General features: G+C 36.7%; 4 protein-coding genes across 5 annotated transcripts; 1 reads left to right on the top strand and 3 right to left on the bottom strand.

The window, feature by feature from the left end:
• The first annotated feature begins 135 nt into the window (after positions 1-135).
• Positions 136-14,193, top strand: LOC6638558 (paramyosin, long form). Of its 2 annotated transcripts, XM_002062268.4 has the most exons (9): positions 136-503; positions 1,542-1,598; positions 3,981-4,067; positions 4,135-4,301; positions 6,100-6,971; positions 7,041-7,168; positions 7,240-7,352; positions 12,849-13,464; positions 13,538-14,193. In XM_002062268.4, exons 1-9 carry the CDS (start codon positions 381-383, stop codon positions 14,012-14,014), a joined length of 2,640 nt encoding a protein of 879 aa, XP_002062304.1. In that variant the 5' UTR covers positions 136-380; the 3' UTR covers positions 14,015-14,193. The 2 variants fall into 2 exon arrangements, with proteins under 2 accessions (XP_002062304.1, XP_015034595.1); XM_015179109.3 differs by lacking the exons at positions 136-503; positions 1,542-1,598; positions 3,981-4,067; ... (2 more) ...; positions 7,041-7,168; positions 7,240-7,352 and adding exons at positions 7,636-7,765; positions 7,831-7,933; positions 8,358-9,468.
• Positions 14,194-16,127: 1,934 nt separating this feature from the next.
• LOC6638559 (chorion protein S16) lies at positions 16,128-16,740 on the bottom strand. Its single transcript, XM_002062269.4, has 2 exons — positions 16,371-16,740; positions 16,128-16,300 (listed from the first exon to the last, which is right to left on the bottom strand). Exons 1-2 carry the CDS (start codon positions 16,738-16,740, stop codon positions 16,212-16,214), a joined length of 459 nt encoding a protein of 152 aa, XP_002062305.2. The 3' UTR covers positions 16,128-16,211.
• Positions 16,741-19,138: 2,398 nt separating this feature from the next.
• LOC6638923 (chorion protein S19) lies at positions 19,139-20,088 on the bottom strand. The gene is made up of 2 exons (XM_002062270.3): positions 20,010-20,088; positions 19,139-19,851 (listed from the first exon to the last, which is right to left on the bottom strand). Exons 1-2 carry the CDS (start codon positions 20,022-20,024, stop codon positions 19,285-19,287), a joined length of 582 nt encoding a protein of 193 aa, XP_002062306.1. The 5' UTR covers positions 20,025-20,088; the 3' UTR covers positions 19,139-19,284.
• Positions 20,089-21,915: 1,827 nt separating this feature from the next.
• LOC6638924 (chorion protein S15) lies at positions 21,916-22,547 on the bottom strand. The gene is made up of 2 exons (XM_002062271.3): positions 22,473-22,547; positions 21,916-22,399 (listed from the first exon to the last, which is right to left on the bottom strand). The coding sequence occupies exons 1-2, from the start codon at positions 22,482-22,484 to the stop codon at positions 22,064-22,066; spliced, it is 348 nt and encodes a 115-aa protein (XP_002062307.1). The 5' UTR covers positions 22,485-22,547; the 3' UTR covers positions 21,916-22,063.
• Between the last annotated feature and the right edge of the window lie 594 nt (positions 22,548-23,141).

Raw genomic sequence — 23,141 nt, 5'->3', positions numbered from 1 at the left:
AAGACGACGACGAACCACAAAACAAAAAAAAAAAGAAAAAGAAAAACAGGCGAGCCGAGCCAACGAGAAATCGTAGAAATAGACGAAAACATTTGCGATCAGCGACCAAATCAACGAAATACTCTTTATTCGAACGACAACGGGATCTCTTGTTCAGTAGATCACCAGCCTTACTCCGACGTTTATTACGAATTTTTTCGGTGACTCGGTGACAACTACAACAAACTCTGTGTGCGGTGCTGTAGAGATTTTCCGTTCTAAACCAGAATACTTGAAAAAGTCAAACGCGCTAACGAGAAACGCGTAACGAAAGGAAATTATTTTTTTTTTGTTTCAAATAGAAAATCAATTTTTTTGAAAATCTAATCAATTCAAACATCATGTCGTCATCGCAAGCTGTACGCTCCTCGAAATACTCCTACCGGGCCACATCCACCGGACCCGGTGCGGCCGATGTTAACATCGAATATATTCAGGATCTGAGCTCTCTTTCCCGCTTGGAGGTAAGAAGAAGATGATCATGATGATGATGATGATGATGATGATGAATGGATCGCAACACAAAATGCTGGATGCAAAATGGAAAAAACTTTGTATTTTGTGTAAACCCGCTAACTCCTCACCATCCCTTCCTCTAATTCGATAAAGAAAATTTCAAGAAAAACGAACAACCAAAAGATTGAAAAGCAAAGTTAAAGAAAAGCCAAAGAAAAACCGAAATGTTGTGCGTGTGTACGCCAAAATTTTCGGTGTGTGTGATGAAGGAATACGAGAAAAGTCAAAGAAAATCAAAAAAAAAAACGAAACGAACGAAAACTAAACGAAAAAAAAAACCTTAAGGAAAAGAAAATTAAAAGAAAAATTCTTCAGAGCACTAATACACACACACACACACATGCACACTCTAACTAAAATGTATGTGTCTGCAATGCGTGTGTGCGTCTGTGTGTGTGTGTGTGTGTGTGTCTCTGTTTCGGTGTGTGTTGTTATTCGCGCCGTTTTTGAGTGTGGAAATATACAAAATTCGTTTAAGCAAATTATATCTACATATAATTATATATATGTATATATATATATATATATATATATATGTATATGTATATATATCTACCTATAACGGACTGACTGTATAGATACATACCTCTATAAGCATTGCTAAACAAAATTATGTAATGAGCATCTATGAGATACATTTCAATATCTAAAAACGAACAATTTTTGACTTTCTCTAAATCCTTTGCTTTTATTTTTTTTGTCCATTTTTTTTCTTGTTTTATTTTCAATGAATGTTTCATCCATTTTTTTTTACATATTTTTTTTCTGTGCATAATGAATTCAAATTGTGATATGAAATGGCTAAGAAAATGTGAAATTAATACCAATTTATATATATTTTTTTTTGCATATACATATTTTGCATATAGAATGATTGTATATAAGTTTGCATATATGTATGAGATGAGAAGATGATGAATTTGTAAACTAAATGAGATTATCTATTCAAAGTAATAGTAAATGATGAAATTTTTCAAATTTTCCAGGACAAGATCCGTTTGCTCCAAGATGATCTTGAAGTTGAACGTGAATTGCGTCAAAGGGTGAGTTATACTTTTTATATTCACTAGACTTAAGTTCAAATTGGATTATTTTATATATTTAATTTAATAAGCAAATAGTTGATTAGACTAAAAATCTTAATATTAGGCAGAAATCAAAAAAGGGAAAGATGTTTCACATGCTTACCGGCTAGAAATTGATGTAGATGATGATGATGATGATGAAAAATTCCTCTCTCTCTCTCTCTCTCTCTCACACTCTCTTATTTCGGCCCCCAATTTTACAGTACGAATTTGCCGTATTTTCACTTTTATCCGTTCACGCCAAATGTCACCCTAAAAAAAAAACAACACCCAAAAATATGTGGAAAGTCAACAAAGCAAAAACACAAATAAATAGGAAGAAAAATCAAGTGAAAAGACAAACAACAAAAAGCCAATTGCTGAGCTAAGAATAAACCCTACCCTTCAAGAGTTTTCCATTTTCATTTGGTTGTTGTTATAGTTGTTGTTGTTCTATTGGTTGTTAGCACAAATGATGATAATGATGTGTGTGCATTGAACTTCAATTGGTTTCGACTGACTGACTGACTGATTCCCTGGGTGTGTGTGTGTGAGTGTGTGGTGCGTGTGATAAATGATTTAGTTTGGCTTATTGTTGTTGTGCTTTTGCAAAGACAAAACATTTACTTTGAAAGAGACACAAAGCAAATAACAACCAAAATGCAAAATGCAAAAAAAAGGGAAAAGAGAATAGAACATTTTTTTGGCATACCAAAAAGCCCAAAGCACTTCCATTCAGCATGTGCATATTGCTCCCCAGAGAGTGTATGTGTGTGTGTGTGTGTGTGTGTGTGTGTTCCTGTTTGCCATTACAAATTTAGAAAATGCGGCCCGGTCTGGCCTGGGGCGTAGTATAGAAAATATACCAGGAAAATATGTGGAGGAGGTGCTAAAGGTGGGGACCGAAAAAAAAAATCGCATTTCTATCGCATTTTGTGGAAATAATTTTAATTACTTTTGCTTTATGGATTAGCACACACACACACACATAGCACGTGTGTATACATATATTCATATGCATATAGATTCATATAAGTTGTTCCAAGCAAATGGCCAACACTCATACACACACTCATAATATGGAACAAACTGGCTAAAATTAGCGCACGACATTCAATACACAAGCAAATGATTAACTTGAAGCAGCAAAAACAAGCAAGCAACCAACCAGCAACAACAAAATAAATATGAACAAGCCAAAGTGGCAACAACAACAACAAAATAAGAAAAGAAAAGAAAATAGAGTAGCCAAAAAACATCATCATCTCTCGGAATGAGAGACCAAAAGGAAAATTCGCTGGCACACACACACACACACACACACACAGAGAGACAGCCTTCAGTGTGTGGGTTGGCATGTTGTGTGTGTGGGAAAATTAAATAATTTTCATGCACATTAAAAGTTTTCACACCGCCTGCTGGTATATTTGTAGATTTCTATCTACATATGCATATGTATGTATGTGTGTACGTGTGCATGTATAGGTGGCAACAAATACCAAGAAACAGAAAACTGAAGATACAAAAATGTATCTTCAAGATACATATGGCGCAAATGGATTTACGTTCACAATCCCCCACCCAATCGCCCAATAGATATGGCCTTTAGAGCAACTTTGTTCAATCCTACACACACACACACACATACATGCATATATACCCATTCATATATGTAAGGTAGATACTTATTGGTATTAGAAAAACCAAAAAAACATGACTAAGAATGTGCTAAATAGAAGATCAATTTAAGTTTATATGCTTAGAAAGGGTTTTCAAATTTTCTTAAAATTCGCCTGCAATCTGGTCCATGCCACAAATTACATTTGACAGCATTCGAATGCGAAAAAAAACACACATAAAATTTCATTTAATTACCAGTCAAGAAGCAAATTCTTCAATTGGGTCAACTTTGGCGAAAAAAACAACAAAGAAAAGAACATTTTTTGATATTCTTCTAGTGAAAATGATCAAATGAAATGGTTTTTTCTTTTTTGGAAATGCTTATATAGAAAACATTCACTCAGACACAGATGAATTATGTAGAATGACTGGCCGAATGTACATACATACATAGTTGTTGCTCTTTTCACCTATACAAAAAATGTTTAATTTATTCGCTTTTTCTTGGCATTTTGCCATTGTTATTTTAGATATTTGCTGCATATGCATAATTATTTTTGACTGATTAATGTGATTTATTATATATATCATGGACCATTTGCATTGAATATAGTTTAATGAGATCTAGAATGATCGAAGTCAAGTCTTGATTAGATAGATTATGCATTAAGTATGCTAAGTATGCTAAGCTAACTAAGATAAGTCGTTTAATTCATATACTAATTTCTATTGTTATTACAGATCGAGCGTGAGAAAGCCGATCTCAGCGTTCAGGTCATACAGATGTCCGAGCGTCTTGAGGAGGCCGAAGGTGGTGCTGAACATCAAGTAAGTTTTGTGCAAAAACTAAAACAGTGATCAAAATTTAACTCCATTCTTTCATTCCTTTTGCCAGTTTGAAGCCAATCGCAAGCGTGATGCTGAGCTGTTGAAGCTGCGCAAATTGCTTGAGGATGTTCATCTTGAATCTGAGGAGACCACCGTGCTTTTGAAGAAGAAGCACAACGAAATTATTACGGATTTCCAGGAACAAGTTGAAATCCTAACGAAAAATAAGGCTAGGTACATATATATCTCTCGTATATCTATATATTTTCCAACATTGTGTTTTGTTTGTATGGTCGGAATGATTGATTGCCCATCAGCTGGTTAAATTTTCAATGTCTTGCCATGTCTTGTAACAACACACACACACAATGGCTTAGTAACCTTGCATTTGCCCCATTGACCCAAAAAACAAAAAACCAAAAAATCACAAAATCAAGAACCAAGAACCAGCCATAAAAACATAAACCATAAACTAGCAGAAATCCAAAAAAAAAAAAAAAAAATCGCAAAAAAATAACCAGATCATAAACAATTCATCAAAATGCCATGACAAGCGGAAAGAAAAAACTAAAACAAACTGACAACTGAAAAATTGCATTGCTTGCAAAGTTCTATTGACACAAATTTTGTAAAGTGAAATTCGAAAAGTGAGAACGAGAGAGAACACACAGAGACAGAGAGAGAGCGAGAGACCTCTTGTTGGTACTGCTCATATTTCCAAATCGAATAAAAAAAAAACACACACATACACTCAAAAAATATATATATATATAAATATATATATACGCCAAAATTTCCAAAAATAAATGCTAAGGAATTTTTTCTAATTTCAAAATCATTACCCAATTCAAGGCTAACGGCCAATATGTATATCGTGTATGCTTGTCTCTGCCTCATCTTGAGCCGTTTGGCCTCCTGTGACTTGCTTAATTTATGGTTTTTAAACCACGTATAATCCATTTAATCACACTTTACAGTTAGTAAATTGTATTACCCAGTTGTTTGGTTGCAACTTTCGGTTCGGTTATAATTCCCAATGAGTTTGCGCACTTCCGCCATATGATGCGAAATATCAGACACTATAGTCGTCTCACTCTAAACGCAAAAGCTTTCAAAAGCTTGCGGTCTTTGGGGCACGCACGAAATCAAATCATATGTTCCTGCCCCACCACCAACACCACCGACTACAACAACAACAACAACAACCCCACAAATTAGAGGCTAGGCAAATATTGTGTTTTTTTTTTTTTTTTTTGGTATTTATTTTTAGAAAATTTTGAAAATTTTCATCGAAATTTTTGTTGTTGTGCTTGCTCTTTCATTTGCCAAACGCTCTCCCACTTCTTTTCTCTCTCAGTGTCTGTCTCACTCTAACTGCCTGCGTGTGTCTGTCTGTCTGTCTGTCTATTTGTCTGTCCGCTTGTCTGTCTGTCTGTCTGCCTGTCTTTCTCTCATTTGCACCAACGCCCCAACCCAAATATGTCTTTGATTGAATCATATTCAAAATGTGTGTTGATTTTTAATGTTGTTGTTGTCTCTTTTTGACCAATTGAACTTTTTGGTGGAAATTCGATACGTTTTGCTTTTGCTTTTTCACTTGATTTAGGTAGGTGAGTGAGTGGGTGGATGGGGATGGGGATGGAGGGGGGGGGTGGTTGGGTCAGGTTGGTGAATGAATTTTGCCCCCTATGCACCCTGCACCCAGCCTGCCCACCCGCCCCATTCCGCCCTCCTTGTGAACTGTGGCAAAACGTTGAGAATGATGATCAATCGAATGAAATGAAATTTTTCTATTTTATATTTAACAAATTTTCATAGCTTGCTTCCAGGCGATTAATACTTATGATCTGAACATGTTTTTAGCCCCCTTGGCAGAGCTTTTGTTTATATCGATCATACATGCTTGATCCATTGATTACCAAAGCTTCTCTAGGCTTTGGCCCCTAAGTATTGAGAGTTTTTTGCATTTTGCTTCTTATGATTCTCTTCTTTTGATCGTAACTAATGTGAAGATTTTCAATAATGATTTCAGAGCCGAAAAGGACAAGGCCAAATTCCAGGCTGAAGTCTATGAGCTGCTCTCCCAAATCGAATCGTACAACAAGGAGAAGATCGTGTCCGAGAAACACATCTCCAAGTTGGAAATCTCCATTAGCGAGTTGAATGTGAAAATCGAGGAACTGAATCGCACTGTCATCGATATCACTTCGCACAAATCTCGCCTCTCGCAGGAGAACATTGAGCTGATCAAGGACGTCCAAGATCTCAAGACCCAGCTGGACACCGTCTCGTTTTCCAAGAGCCAAGTGATCTCCCAACTGGAAGATGCACGCCGCCGTTTGGAAGACGAAGACCGTCGTCGCTCCCTGCTCGAATCTTCATTGCATCAGGTTGAGATCGAACTGGATTCGGTTCGCAATCAACTCGAGGAAGAGTCCGAGGCACGTATTGACTTGGAACGTCAGTTGGTCAAGGCCAATGCCGATGCTACTTCATGGCAAAACAAATGGAATGCCGAAGTTGCAGCTCGTGCCGAAGAGGTCGAAGAGATTCGTCGCAAGTACCAGGTGCGCATCACCGAACTGGAGGAGCACATCGAAACCCTTATCGTTAAGGTCAACAATCTGGAGAAGACCAAGACGCGTCTTGCCAGCGAAGTTGAGGTCCTTATCATTGATCTGGAGAAATCGAACAATAGCTGCCGCGAGCTGACCAAATCGGTCAACACCCTTGAGAAGCACAATGTTGAGCTGAAGAGCCGTCTGGATGAGACCATTGTCCTGTTCGAGACCAGCCAGCGTGATCTGAAGAACAAGCAGGCCGATCTTGTGCGCACTGTCCACGAGCTCGACAAGGTTAAGGATGCCAACAACCAGTTTGCCCGCGAGAACAAGAAATTGGGAGGTAATTCACAAACTAACTAACTAATAGCCAAAATTCAAGCAAGTGACTAATAATCGTTCCTATTCCTAGATGATCTTCATGATGCCAAGGGCGCCATTAACGAGTTGAACCGTCGTCTCCATGAATTGGAATTGGAGCTGCGTCGCTTGGAGAATGAACGTGATGAACTTACCGCTGCCTACAAGGAAGCTGAGGCTGTAAGTTCCCATCAAACGAACGATCGATCGATCTTGTTGAATTCACTATTGATTTCATTTGCATTTGACAGGGTCGCAAGGCTGAGGAGCAACGTGGTCAGCGTTTGGCCGCTGATTTCAATCAATACCGTCACGATGCCGAGCGTCGTCTGGCCGAGAAGGATGAGGAAATTGAGGCTATTCGGTAAGTCGGTTTTTCCTTCTCTCTCTTGCATTTTCTTCAATCAACGCCAAAACAAACAACGATTGGAAGTGGCCCAAAAAAATTAAAGGGAAAAAGCAAATAACAACAATAGACGACAAGGCCAATCAGTTTAATGTACATATTGTTTCCTCTGCCAAAGCGGAAGCCCCTGAACGAAATCAATCGATTGCTTTTTTGCAATCGATCTTAATTCTAAATTCTCAATCAACTAATTGACCCATTTAACAAATCAGTACAACTTTAACAGTCGCGACCAAAGCAACAGCATTAGTTTTCTAGGCAATTAGCAGAAAAACTATCACTAAAGGAGCCAAAGATCCTGAGGGGAAAGAGGGCAGTGATAAAGAAAAGAGAGACAGAGATAGACAGCATACAAGGCTCAAGTCCAAGAAGTTTGTCATTATGAATTTAATGAACTTTTTTTCCTTATAATTATTTTACTCAATTTGTTCAACAGAAAATTGCGCAGTTGTTGCGATTACACAATCGATAAAAAAGTGTTAAATTTTTTGTTTCTGTTAACAAAAAGAGAGTCAAATTTGTGAATCAAGTGGCAACAGGTATGTGATTTACATTTGGTCCTAAAGTCGGTTTTAACTTGAGCATTTTTTTGGCTGTGATTGCATCACTGTGAGGTTTATTCTCCAGCCGGTTAGAAAGAAGCTTTTCGAGAACATTTTTTGGTCTTCCCGTCAATTGTCAAAAAGTTCTTTTATGAAATTTCGTTAAAATTTCTAGAGTATGGCATAAAATGCGTACAAACTAAATATATGTTCCTATATACGTATATAGACAATTGTCTGTAGTCTGCAATGCCAGAATGGATCAATCATAGCCAAAAAGCTCAACAAATTGACTGCCAACAAATGGATAATGATGATGATCATGATGATGATGTTAGAGTCGTCCATCATTATTATGCTCATATACCTTTTGGTCGATGCCAACAGCTGAACAACAAACAATACTGCAATCTTTTTATAGATTTCGACAAAATTTGAAGAAAAAATTTTATTTGCAAAAAAAGCAGCAGCAACTGTTGCCAAAAGCCAGAAGAAGCAGAAGAAGAAGAAGACAAGGACCACAGAGCTACAACCACAAAAGACAAAAAAAAGAGAGGAAGACGAGCCAACAGCAGCGACAAACCCATTCTTTTGTAGCTTTAATTTAGAGTACTCAAAAACACATAGACACTCTCTCCCTCACACTCTCCCCCACCCAGCATCTGCATCTCTCATAGCAACACTTTCTCTCCTTGCTTTCTCTCCGTAATGGCGCTGGCTTTGAAGCAACGTCCATCGCGTTTCCGTCATGCAACAACCACATACGATGACAATTATGGCTATACAATGAATTTCTATCAGCCAATGCTAGACTATTTGGATGCAAAGGCTAAAGGCCTTAAAGTACAGCAGCCGCATCTGCCCTGGGTTAGCGAGAGGGGTTTGAAGCAATATCGCTCCTCGAATGCGGTAAGGCAGTATAATGCCGATGAGATTGTACGTCTGTCGCGCACCTGCGCTGCCCGCGCCGATGAAATTCTGCTTAGCTTTCGGGCACAGAAACGCACGCCTTTCAGTGTGCAGAAGCTTGTCGACGCAACGCGTGTGGCCAAGCACATTGAACCGGACACAGTTGTTGAAAGATCGCGTCAGCGTCGTCGTCGTCGTCAGGAGGAGCTCGAGGATTTAATTAAACGCGATACATTAAAGATATTGCAGCGTATACGCAAAATTGAGCTAGATAACGAAGTTGATCAAATGTCTGACGATTTTAAGCGTTCGATACGCGGCAAGTCCGCCAGTGCCATTGCCCAGGCATTGCTCTCCGAGTCGGAGCGCAACATTAAAACGGCCAAAAAGGAGGAAGAGGACTATATTGCTCAAACTTTGGTCCGTTCGTCGCGTGCGGTATCGCGTGCCCGTTCCACTTCGCCCATCGATGGCCAATTGCGTGCCCATACCATGCATATCGAGCTAATGGACGATCGTCTCGTCGATAAGCTCGATCACCGTGTGTCCTCATCGCTGCACAATGTAAAGCGTCAATTGTCGACACTAAATCAACGCACTGTCGAATTCTATGCGGACAGCAGGTGCGGTATAGAGGATAAGTGTTGGGTTTGTCGCAAAGTCTTGCGAACACATCCCAAACTCAAGGATTATAGCTATATCTATTGGAAGCATTAGGAAAATAATCACCCAAAAAACACCCAAAACAATAAATTCATCCCCATTTTCTTTGCCCCAATCCAAAATGCCCCCCGTAAAAGTAGTATAACAAACTATTGAATTCAATACATGTTAGTCCGCCTTGGGTCAGACGATAAATACATATATATATATACTTTTTTTTTGAAAATAAATGCAGAAAACCTATTTTGAAATAGTTAGGCAACTTTTTTGCTCAAACAATTCCAAAAACTCTTCAAATTCCAATTCATTTCCATTCTCATAACACATTCAAATTGAAAGAAAATGTAGGAAAATTATGCCAATTTATTTCTGTTACAATGTAGACTTTTCTTTGGTTTTTGTTGCATGTAAAATTTATGCATTCTAGCCATTTGGACATTTATCTTATGTTTCTGTGTCGTCTGTCTGCATTTTCCTTGTTGTTTTTTTTTGTTTTTCTGGCTAATTGCTGGCAACAACATCATAACATTTTGACCATCATAAGGGCAAGATTGCATATATATATATAGAGATATTTCTACCAAAATCGATATTCTATTCTTTCAAGGTTCGTTCCCCTGGTTCTATCTCTGTCTCTCTCTCTGTCTCTCCCCCTCTCTCTGTGTATTGTCTGTTTTGTCATTAAAGTTTGAAATGAAAAGCGCAAGTGTTTTGGTCATAGACATCAAATTCCCTTCAAGTCAAAAACTAATGCCAACTGAACTGAACAATCTCATATTTCGCACCCACACACACACACACTTACACTCAGGTATTTTCACCTGCCCCAGCCCCCCCGCCTACACCCACAATCCTCAACCCTGTATGGCCCATTGTTGTCTAAGGTTGTCCTTCAAGAGATGAACAATTTTTTTGGTTTTTATTTTGATTTTTAGTTTTTTTTTTTTTTTGACAGCATGAAAATAAAATCGACGAAATATTTTTGCGTAGACAAAATACATAAAATTAAATGAAAATTCACTTGCGTTTGCAGAATAGAAAGAAAAAACAAAATACAATACTAAATAAATACTTTGGCAAGGCGACAACAATGAGAACACATAGATTAAGTAACCAAAACTAAGACAGAAAGAAAAACAAGACAAGAAAACGCGCATGAAAAACAAGAAAAGCAAAGAACAAATTGAGAAATTGAAGAGAAACCCCAAAAAGATGATCCGAATGATAAATGTGTTGCATATTTCTTTCCTTTTCTTCCTCTGACATATTATTTCACGTGAAGGCATTTGAGAATTTAGTATTTATTTATACTTAAAAGGTTAGATCAGATGCTAATAATTTGGACTTGCTATATGACTTTTAGATTTTGTTTTTAGGGCTTGACATTCTAGTTAAAACTGAATATCTCTAGAACTAAAAACTATAGTTTATCAAAATCAAATTGATGTCCAACAGGATTTAGCTAAAAATAAATAACTAGTTCTAATATAAATACTTTTCAAAGGTTAGATCATGTCACTTGATTTTAATAACACAATTTGGACATTAGACACCATTTAATCTGAATGGTTTATTACCCATTTTTCGATTGGACCTTTCCCCTTAACATCTAGATCCGAAATTGTATCTAAAAATGACAAATTTAGATTAATTTACTAGTAAATTATGTGCTAAATATTCTAATGAATTCATAAAACATAATCAGAATCAAATTTTGAGGTGTGAGAAGGCTTTTTGCTTTGGCTATAAAAATTGTTAGATATGCATTAAAAATGTTAAAGAAGATTTGTGGATTTTATCTTTGAAACTGTTTAATTTAATAAGCATATATGCTAGAAGCATAATCTATTAACTAGTTAGAAAGACTAGCTCCAGATAGTTATAGTTATTTAGTTGTAATATTAGAAGAGAATAATTGCTATACTTGCTCTTATTGGCCATAGAAATCAAAATCGTATGGTCATTCTGGGTCTATCTTGGTTCTAGATCTAATTATAAGCTTATATCTAGTTAGTATTTCAGATAGATCTTGAAAAATCAGAAGAGAATAGTTGCCTTACTTATTATAGATGCATAAAGCTAACTCTTATTGTCATTCTGGGTAGCTTTAGTTAAGCATAGCATAGCATAGATCAGCTCAATTTAGAAATTGACCAGAATAGATACAATAAATTAAGTGAATAGTTGAATAGAAGACCATACAAACGTTTATTAGATATAGAAAGCTAACTCCAAGAAATCTTGGATTAATTTTCCTTGCCAAAATGATGAGCTAGAACCACCACTGCAATTCTATATAGATCATATCATAGATTATATATATATTCTACTACAGATCGATTTTCATAACTATTTTTCTAGATTAAAACTCTCAGTTAGATTTGAATAGATAAACTTACATTGTAGTTAAGTTTTTAGATTAAAACATTGCCAATATAGTTAACTTAATGAGGTTTCTAGAACTATATTAGTTAAACTAGCTAACTTTTGATACTATTTTGGGTTGAGTGTATTGAAAAAAATGAATTTTTAGTTGCCTCACTTTTAATGCCATAAAAATTACATATGATAAACTAAATGGTCTATTTTAGAAATAGTTATAATGTAATTTATTTCAAAACTGATTGTTGGCCCAATCAAATTCATTGGTTAATAGAACTATCTGGGCAATCTCTGTCAAATGAATCAACAACTTGCAATTAGAAAAATAAAAATTACTCAAAATAAAACAAAACACAACAAATTTTCTTGTTGGCAATGTTAGTTTTCGTATATACATATGTATTTAATGACAATAGCCAAATAGAAAAACACATCTATGACTAAAATTAAACACATGATGCACTTGCATTGTCTATGCAACGTTGCCATGGTCCCTTGCCCGTCCCTTGCCCCCACCCACACACCTTAAAAATAATGAAACAAAAGCAAGGAACTAATAGTAGAATAGAGAATGCTTGCTATTTGTGACAAGTTCGATGTCTTTATCAAGCGTAAAAATAAATAGGTAGAGAAAAATTCGCCAATGCAGCAGCCGCAGCCGCAGCCGCCGCCAAGAAAACAATGCAATTTTTGACAATGCCAAAAATCACCTGAGAGTGCAACAGCAAGTTGAGTGCTGAGTGATGCGAAAATGTAAAATTTTATTTGTGGGTCAGTACATTGGGGCCAAAAATACATTTTGGCGTTTGGCTAGTAAGCGAAAATCAAAAATAAAATTATATATTTTGGGCTTATGTTACTTCCAAAGATTGTTTGTTTGACTGATTGATTGATTGATTGAAGGTTTTTAGGTATTTGTGTATGTGTAATAATGTTTGGAATGCATTTATCTCAATAGCAAGCAGACATCGATCGAGATCGAGCAGCTCAATGCCCGTGTCATTGAGGCCGAGACTCGTCTGAAGACCGAGGTGACCCGCATCAAGAAGAAGCTGCAGATCCAGATCACCGAACTGGAAATGTCATTGGATGTTGCCAACAAGACCAACATCGATTTGCAGAAGGTCATCAAGAAGCAATCGCTCCAATTGACCGAACTCCAGGCCCACTACGAGGATGTCCAGCGTCAATTGCAGGCCACTCTTGATCAGTATGCCGTTGCCCAGCGTCGTCTGGCCGGTTTGAACGGAGAACTGGAGGAAGTGCGCTCCCATTTGGATAGCGCCAACCGTGCCAAGCGCACCGTTGAGCTGCAATATGAGGAGGCCAGCACTCGCATCAATGAATTGAGCACTGCCAATGTCAATCTGGTGTCGATCAAATCGAAATTGGAACAGGAATTGACTGTGGTTGCCTCCGACTACGAGGAGGTGTCCAAGGAGTTGCGCATCAGCGATGAGCGTTACCAGAAGGTGACCGTAGAACTGAAGCATGTTGTTGAACAGGTCCATGAGGAGCAGGAACGCATTGTTAAGCTGGAAACCATCAAGAAGTCTTTGGAAGTCGAAGTCAAGGTAAGTTTACCTTACACACAACATTCACTGTATCTCAATCTCATTCTCCTTTTTCTCTTTCTCGCCCTGTTAGAACTTGTCCATTCGCCTGGAGGAGGTTGAGCTGAATGCCGTTGCTGGTAGCAAGCGTATCATTAGCAAACTGGAGGCTCGCATTCGTGATTTGGAATTGGAATTGGAGGAGGAGAAGCGCCGTCATGCCGAGACCATTAAGATCTTGCGCAAGAAGGAGCGCACCGTCAAGGAGGTGATCGTTCAATGCGAGGAGGACCAGAAGAACATTATTCTGCTGCAAGATGCTTTGGACAAGACCACTGCCAAGATCAACATCTACAGACGCCAGCTATCCGAGCAGGAGGGTGCCACCCAACAGACCACCACCCGTGTTCGCCGTTTCCAGCGTGAATTGGAGGCTGCCGAGGATCGCGCCGATGTTGCTGAATCAAACTTGAACTTGATTCGTGCCAAGCACCGTACCTTTGTCACCACCTCCACTGTGCCCGGTTCTCAGGTCTACATTCAGGAGACAACAAGAACCATCACCGAATAAATAGAGAGAGAGAGAGCGAGAGTCATAATGTCCCCCAACAACAACAACAACAACAACAACAACATCAACATCAACAGCAGCTAAAACAACAACAAACATTTTACAAAATATTCAAATAATAATTACAAATAAAATTGAATAGCAGATAAAACAACTGATCTGATCGAACACAAAATATACATATATATTCTCATATATATTTGCAACTTGAAATGTTGAGCAGCTAACAAAAACCAAACCATTTTTTTGCGTGAGAAAACCAAAAACCTAAAAAACAAAAAAAAAGGAAAGCCAAAAAATTTTTATAATTTAAATTTTTTTTTTTTTTTTTTTGAAATTGCATCTCTTCTGGGCCGCACACACACTTACTCACTTATACACACACACACACACTCATACACACAGGCAGAATAGATCCAGAATCATGATAAAGATCAATCCCAATGATCGATCGATATGAAAACGATATGAAGAGATCCTTTTTTTCCCCTCCCCCGTAACCAGTGAGTCGCCGTAGAGTTGTTCGTATAGGTTATACTTAATAAATACATAACACTACACACACACACACAAACACACACACACACACACACACATAAACACACACATCCTATCTATACATATGATAAATAATAATAATATTTTGAAGTTCATGTAATTTAATTAAAATAATGAACCTGAAAAACCAAAACAAAGAAAACAAACAAAAAAAAAAAAATAAATCACAAAAAAAAAAACAATTAAATTAAAATGAAATGAAACACAAATAAGAAAAAAATTACCAATAAAATTGAAAAACAGCGAAAATACAAATTGAGAACTTGAGAGTTAGTTACATGAGAAATCGAGAGAGCGATAGAGCGATAGAGAGAGAAACGAGAGTTTTCTTAGCTGATGATGGCCAAAACCAACTACAGTAAACCACCATTAAGAAACACCCCTTTAAAAACAAAAAACAAAACAAACGAGTTATCCAAAAACCGCTTCAACTATTTGTTTTTCTTTTAGTTCATTTTATGTTTAGTAGGTAAATATTTTCTGTGTGCTCGTAACGAATTTTGAATTTTACATTAAATGAACAACAAAAAGAACAAAAACAAAAAAAAAAAAACAAAACAAAACTGAGCAAATTTCATATTTTTTACTTTGTATTTTGCAATAAAAACGAATTTAATTCATAATAATAACAAACAAATTAAAAAAAAAAAACAAAAAATATTAAAAAAAAAAAAAAAAAATTAAGAAACAAAACAAAATTACTCACTTCCCAAAGATCAACTGGGATCAACTGGTTTTGGGGGGAGGACGTCTAATTCCTATAACTATTTCTTTGGAAAATTGTCCATTGCCCTTCCAATTCCCCATTTGTCTCTCAAAAAATTCTACTGGTCTGCAAGTTTTCTTATAAAAATTATATTTTCAAAAGGGGCTTATAATGAAAACTAAACTCCAGAGAAGATCAAATTATATTGGTTGAAAAAACAGCTTCTCAACTTTTCTCTACAAAATATTCAACTGGTTACCGATAGCCTGAAGAAAACTCTGTTTAGTTAGAAAGTTGATAGACTTACAGAAATTAGTTAAACAGTCAAATAATTTCTAAATATCAGGAAATTGTTTCTAAGCCAAAACGATTTCATTTAAATTAGAAGTCAGTAATTTAGTTAATGAACTTGCCAAATATTGTTTAAAAGGTTAATAACAATATTAAACATTGGTAAGTAAATCAAGTGAGAGAAAACTTAAGACAGCCGTCGAAATTAAGTTAAAGTCAGCTCATTCCCAAAACGTTTTCAACCGAAATATTCTATAGGCAACAGATGTGCTCTTTGTTTCTTTTGTTGTTATTCGATAATTGTTGTTTAAGTTGGCTAAAAGAAAATGTTTCGAATTTGGCTTTAAACATTTGATAGGATTGGTATTTCATTTGCAAGAGAAACGTTGCTAAATTGCTAACGTTTTGCGTTTAAAAAAGGATTCAGAAACGAAAATCTTATTTATCAAATAATATCAGACTCAGACTGATACTCTTATCAAAAGATTTTTCTTTTGCTTTGATCCAGCCCCTCAAAAGCCATAAAATTTCCCCATTAAAATAGACATTTTTTGTAGATTTCACTTTAAACTATCACTATTTATTAAGAGTCTTGAAACTGTAACAAGAACAGACGGAGAGAACACAGTTAGCTGATTGAATTTAAACAGCAGCAGCTGCCAATTTGGAGCCAGTTTGCAGAATGGCGGATTTCTCGCCATAGGCACCACCATAGTGGCTCTTCTTGAAGACTGCAAAATGAAAAGGAAAGAGAGCAGTTAGTAAGATGACGACTAGTCGAACATTTCGTTTAAAACTTACCGGGATCGATCTCAGCAACGAAGGAGCGTGGTGGCAAAGCAGCAGCATAGAGTTTGTCCAATGGGCCGTATGGCTTGACCAACAATGGTTTGCCCTGCTCCCAGCCATAACGGTTGAGCTCATACCAATTGGCAGCATCCAATTTGGCAGCAGAAGCCGCTGCTCCGGCAGCATTGGTCAAGGCGGCGGCCTGAGCCTCAGCTGTCTCGTAGGGCTTGACAATATCGGCATAGGACTGACGGCCATAATTCGAGGGCTTGTAGGCCATTGTGATGGTTAGGCAGCAGGCGGCCAGGCAAAGGAGACGCATCATGTAGGCGGACATGTTTATTTTGTTTGAGTGTTTCGCAAAACTAATTAACAATAGCATGTGGCCAAATTGCTTTTATAGCCATTATATTTGAGCTGGCCAGAGATTTGTGAGTGCGCTAAACGTGACCAAAACAAGAGTAGGTACCTGAGAGCGACGACGAGTCATGACGAAACTGTGACACTTTGGGAAGATGCCGGCACCCCCTCGCCATCCCTCCAGCCTGATAAGAAGGCCCCCACCCCGATCCATCCGTCCATCCAGACGAAACAGAAACAGAAACGAAACAGAAACACAAACAGAAACAAAAACCCAAGAGCGGCGGCCATTCGGTTCAGGTTCAATTTCTATGCTTGAAAATTGAAATTGCACTCGAAATTATAAACTATATATGCACATATAATACAGACGACAATGCCAATGCAAGAACACCACAAAACACCTAGCTGGCTAACAGAAAGCTAGCAGCTTCCATTGATAGCAGCTTCCCCCTGCATGTCACGCTTCGTTTCGGTTGTTGGTATCTATCTTGGACAACCTGGCTACCTGCACGCAGCATCATACATCATGGTTTCTGAGTGATCAATGAACTAGCCACAGCGTCCCATCCATTGTCATTCCATTGCCGTTGCTCTTCAATGGGAGACCTCTCTAACGGTGAAGATAATCCAATTACACTTCTTGATATAGGCCAACAAAAAAAAAATGTAAAATTATCAACAGAAACTCCTCCTACAAACAAAAATTGTTCCACTTCACTCGATTATCTAGTGAATCATTCATCATTGACTCGAATGTCGAAGGTAGAGAAAATGCAGAACAAAACAAAACCAAAGAATGAATATGAAAAAAAAATATTATGGCCAGCATTGTGCAATTTTTCGACCACCAACAGATTCAGCAGAAGTTTTGCTTGCTTTCACAAAAAAATAATCAACAACAAACTTGAAACTTTTTGTTTTCTTTTTTTGTTCCACTGATAAAGCAAGAAATTGAAAATGCAAATGAAAAAATGTCAAATCAAGTTGAAAGAATAAATGGCAAATTTCAAATAAAAATTTATGACGAATTGGCATTTCATTATAATTTATGATTACGCCAAACATTTATAACGATTAACAAAATATTAGTTTTTATCAAGAAAAGAAATTTCCATTGAAATTATTGCTTGAATTTTACTAACCTAATGTCTAAGACCGTTAATCGATTTCGAATATATGTAAATATATCGATTAAAAAACTATATTAACCCTCTAAACCCTAGACATTTTTGAAGCAGTTTTAAAACTTAGCACATAATAAAAAGTTTTCATAGAAAACTGCACTCATTATTTTAACATTTTAAAATTAATTCAAGTTTACAATGTCTGGAGAACTCTTAAACTTAAATTTATTTTACAAAATACTCAAAACTTTGGATATTTTTATGATTCAGGAAAAATTGAGAAATTTTTAGAGAGTTAAAGTATTCTATTTTATAGAATTTCCATTCTGATTTCGATTAGAGTTGACAATAAACAAACGATTAGTATATTGACTTTTGAGGGTTCATTTTGGTAAGGAAAATCGAATAATGGATATCGAAATAAGCAGTAAAATATCGATTTTCTCCCACTTCTATGATATCTACTTTACTTTATCATAAACTTTAATGAAATGTATGAAATTTACATACATCTGTCTATATAGAGCGATTTTATAAGCAGAGAGAAAAGTAGTTTATATAGTTTAATAAGTTAAGCTTATAAATCAAATCTATAATCGGTTTTAAAACATTTTGATTTCTAACTAGAAAGGTAACTTAAAAGTAGGTAAAGTTATTATTTGTAAAATGATTTAAGGATCAAACTGGAAAAGATATACATTTACATATAGACAAATAGATCGACGAAACAACCAACTAACATTCAGATCAATGGGCAGTCGACTCCGATGATTTTAATGCTGATCGATAACATATTTATATACTTCAAGGGAGTGGGCGAGTAGGTGATGCATCATGATCCAAAGTATATATACTTTATGTGATGGGAAAAGCTTTCTTTTGTCTGTTACAAACATTATAAAGACATCAATTGATGGTAAGAGCTTTTGGTCTTTAAGCAAGAGAAAAATGGCAAAAAAGAAACAACCTAAAGTAACTTCACTAAGGTTGTTTAAAAGGTTTTAGTTTAAAAATCAAATTCTAATGAGTACTTCATTAGCTCCATACACTAAAATATTGTTTTGGGAGAATTTTAGAAAAATTCTACTCTGCGAAATCAAAATGCGAGACATTGTTTTGGCCACCTGATCGCCATGCACGTTGCAATTTCCAAAATGACCAATCAAGTGCATATTTTTGATGACGAGCAGCTGCAACAGCTGTCGAGAATCAATAAACCACCCAAAACCGGATCCATTTATCTAACAATATACAAAACTAAGTTATAAACCCAATAACAAGATGTTTGCTTTCTTTTTTTGTTTGTGGTTTTTTTGTAGATTTTTTATTTTTTAAGCCATTTACGGGAACAGCTTGATGGTATTTACACAATCCACTAGAAATTCATTTGAAAAGGGTGAAGCAAAAAAGTGGACGGAGACATCATCATACTAATTGGTTTAGTATTTGGGTCCCTCAACACCGTAGCCAGCGTTGTTGTAGTTGTTCTCTGGGACGAAAAGCTTGGCAACTGGAGCAGCTGGGCGGATGGGCAGAATCACCTTGCTGTACTCTGGGGGAGAGACGTAAGCACGGTAGTTGTTCTGGCCGGGATAGAGGAGAGTGGCGCCAGCTGGCTGGACAGTCCAACGGGGACGTCCATAGCCACCGTGTCTCTGGCCATAACCGCCATGGGGACCCTGACGCTCACCGCCATAACCATGTCCCAGACGCTCACCGCCATAGCCTCCCTCCAGACGGATGGGGCGGAGGATTTCGTGGTGTCCATGGTGGTTTCCACCATAACCGCCGCCATAACCTCCACGTGGTCCACCGGCAATTATCTCAACGGGGCGCTGTTCGTTGCCACCGGCGGCAGCAGCCGAGCTGGAAGCAGCCGAAGCGGCACCACCATCATTGCCGCCATAACCGCCAATGGGGCCACCAATGGGACCACCATATCCACCATGTCCGCCGCCATAACAGCTGCCGACAGCCAGATAGGCGCAGATGAATACTGCCAAAGTCTGGAGAGAAAACGAGAACCAAGAAAAGAACATTTGAATTTTTGTTTTCTTCTTCACTCGTAAACGGAACGGGAAGTGGGTGACTGTGACGATGACGATGACGACACCAACATTTGTGATCTTCGATGCCGATGCGGAGAGATGTCATGGGTACTTACAGCGAATTTGTTCATGGCTATGATTTCTGTTTGGCACAGTTGGCACAATTAACAAATTAAAAGCCAAGCACACTTCTTTATATAAGCAAAATAATTGTAGCACTCGAAACGTGATCTCGCCGCAAAATTTATCACGGCTTACCTTTTGTGGCCAAAGCTGGGCAAGCTTGGGTGAGCTCAAAAGACACCAGCTTCATATTTTGCTCTCCAACTTGGTCCAAAGCCCAAAACCTGGTCGATATCAATGGCCAGCAAGAGCACCAACTTGTTGACGCTTTCGTATCGGTTCCCCATACTCAGGTTGAGGGTGGTTCAATGAGTGTTTAGGCTGATTCTGATTAGACCCCCCCATATACAGGGGCGGACTATAAAACAAAATAGTTATGGTTTTTAATACACATTTTTCTGTATCATATTTTTCCAAACTTTAACTTTTATCGTGGGTTCGGTACAATTCTTTATGAATTCCATCAGAAATCAGAATAAAATTTTAGAAATAATTAAATCTAAATTAATATCTCTATAGTTTAAATAAAACCATTTATCATAAGTTTTAGATAAAAGTTTTTTGAAACTATTCGAAAACCATTTCAATGCATCATCTATCATCATCATCTCTTCTTTCCATTATAAAAACTAGTGATAATAATATTTTCCTATCTTATTTATTATTTAGATCTTTTTCCAAAACTTCTTTAAATTTCCTTAATTCCAAAACTAGTTAATTTCATAGTTTCTCTAAACGTTACATAGTCTTTAAATCACGTGATATAAATATATATTTTTTTATCTTATTTAATAATTGAAACTTTTTTTTCAGAAGTTCTTGAAATTTTTGTGTAATCCAAATCATTTGAATGTGATTTCACTACACAAGTTTTAACAACTAAATAGCTTCTATTAGAAATGTAGAAAAAAATAAATAATTATATATTTTAAAGATATTTCATAAGTATTATTCTATGCCCAATAGTTTTATCCAATCTTCACATTTCAAACAACTCGTTTTTAGGTTTGCAATACTATAATCAATCATATGTTTCTATAATTTGTATCGAAAGTTCAAAGAATATTAAATTTGAATCGCATTGAAGTACAAGATTAAAATATATGATGATGAATTCATTCCTTTATCTTATATTCGAATTATTTCCATTAATCAACCCAAAGAAAAGCAACACTTAGTCTAAATTAACTTATGCTTAATTTAACCATTTCATTTTGACCACTTAAAATAATGAAAACAAAACTCAAGCACTCGTAGTTAAATGCTCAAGAAGTCATGAATTTGCAATAATGTTTCGACTTGGCAGACAACAAAAGAATATTTTATGTGAAATCATTTTGCCCATCTTACCAAAAGTGTTTTGTCTAGTAAAATTTTTATAAAAACATTTCAGTTTGTTATTAAACTAGATGTTTTTAACTGGCTTATAGAGAGAGTTAAGAGTTTATAGAGAAACGTTTCTGAACAGCGAGTGAATTATGAGGAATACACTTTGATCTGCTTAATAAAAGTCGTAAAACACTAAAAATACTCTGTATTTAGAATTATACTCTCTTGGGTTATAATAATCCAACTATTTAGACAATAGTTTTAGTAATTGTTAGTTAAAAACCATTTAAAACTCAACTAGTTATTGTCAAATATTAATAGTCTAAGATTTACGAAAGTCTTTGAAGGTTTTTGAGGAAGAATTACTATTCTGATGTTACTATTTCTGTTTGGAAATCCTTTTTAAAACACTTTTTCTGATCAGAAACATCCTAGACTTGTTTGCCATTTCAAGAATTAGATCATTGTACACCTACTAAATGGTATTATAACTAGACCCAAGATTTAAGCAATTGCGCTCAAAAGTATGCCATATTTTGCAGCTTAACCCATAGAAATAAAAAAACTTGATTACTTTTTTTTTCGTTCAATATTCAGCCATTCTGCTTTGCATTCAGCATGGGGGATTTTTTTCGTTTATTGAGTTCTCAATTCCGCTCCATTGAACAAAGATTTGAGTACTGGGGTTGGGGTTGGGATCGGGATTGGCGGGGGGTAATTAATAACGACGGCCATAACCGTGGCTGGGGCCATTGTATCCACCATCGATCTCCCAGCTGGGAACAGCCCATTGCTGGTAGCTGCCAGGACGGACAGCAGCAGCGGCCGAAGCAGCAGCAGCAGCAGCACGTGGAGCCGAAGGAGCAGAACGGAGGGGCTGGACATAGCCTCCATTGTGTCCGCCATAGCCTCCATTGTGGCCACCATAACCGCCGTTCACGACCTCATAGGCCACACGGTCGCCGCCATAGCCGCCACCATATCCTCCACGCTGGCCACCATAAGCTGGGTTAGCGCTGATGTAGGCGAAGAGGGCCAAGCTGATGCAAACGAACTGTAACAGAAATTAAGGATCCAAGGATTAATGCAAGTCCTTTTCGAGACGCTTGAGAGTCTTTACTACTTACCAGGTATTTCATATTGAATTTTTTTAAGTTTTGTTGGTTGTAGTAATCAATCAAACTATAATTTTCATAGCCAAATGTCACTGGCTTTTATACTCAATTATTAGACTGGATACTACTTACGTGACCTATATACACAACCAGCCAATAAAAGCAAAAAAAAAAAACACACAATATCATATATACATAATGTACATAATACATACAGTTTTCTATATGTATATAATTTCAAAGTTCTACACATATTTCATAATATGTATTAAACTATTAATGTGTTATAAAATCACCTTTCACAATTCGGTTACGCGATGTGCCATTGTTTCTATGCCCTGATAACAAGAAAACCCCAAAGCCAACTTAGACCTCTAGACAGAGACCCCCAGACCCAGACCCATAGCCCAAACCCAGACCCAATGCCATATTCATTTCCCTAACTGACTTTCAGTTCAACTCACGAACTTGTCGTGAAATGTTTAATAAATTCATGTAAATTAAAAATATTTTACAATTTAGCACATTCTTTTGTATAATATGAAAATGAATAGAACTAAACTAAAATTAGTACAAAAAAAAAATATAAATGCCAATTACAACTTGTAAAAGTCATAAGAGAAAACTTCAAATAATTAATAGAGAGAAAGAGAGAACATTTGAGATCTTTTAGAGAAACTC

Source organism: Drosophila willistoni (genome assembly GCF_018902025.1).
Source record: "Drosophila willistoni isolate 14030-0811.24 chromosome XR unlocalized genomic scaffold, UCI_dwil_1.1 Seg144, whole genome shotgun sequence".
NCBI classification, from domain to species: Eukaryota; Metazoa; Arthropoda; class Insecta; order Diptera; family Drosophilidae; genus Drosophila; species Drosophila willistoni.
This window is presented reverse-complemented; position numbering and strand designations above follow the sequence as displayed.

Excerpts from the sequence above, each read along its gene's own strand:
- LOC6638558 (XM_002062268.4), top strand. The coding sequence starts at position 381 with ATGTCGTCATCGCAAGCTGTACGCTCCTCGAAATACTCCTACCGGGCC. Across the intron at positions 4,068-4,134 it reads AAGGTGGTGCTGAACATCAA|TTTGAAGCCAATCGCAAGCG; the intron begins GTAAGTTTTGTG and ends TCCTTTTGCCAG. Across the intron at positions 4,302-6,099 it reads CTAACGAAAAATAAGGCTAG|AGCCGAAAAGGACAAGGCCA; the intron begins GTACATATATAT and ends TAATGATTTCAG.
- LOC6638559 (XM_002062269.4), bottom strand. The coding sequence starts at position 16,740 with ATGCTATTGTTAATTAGTTTTGCGAAACACTCAAACAAAATAAACATG. Across the intron at positions 16,301-16,370 it reads CGTTGCTGAGATCGATCCCG|TCTTCAAGAAGAGCCACTAT; the intron begins GTAAGTTTTAAA and ends TTCATTTTGCAG.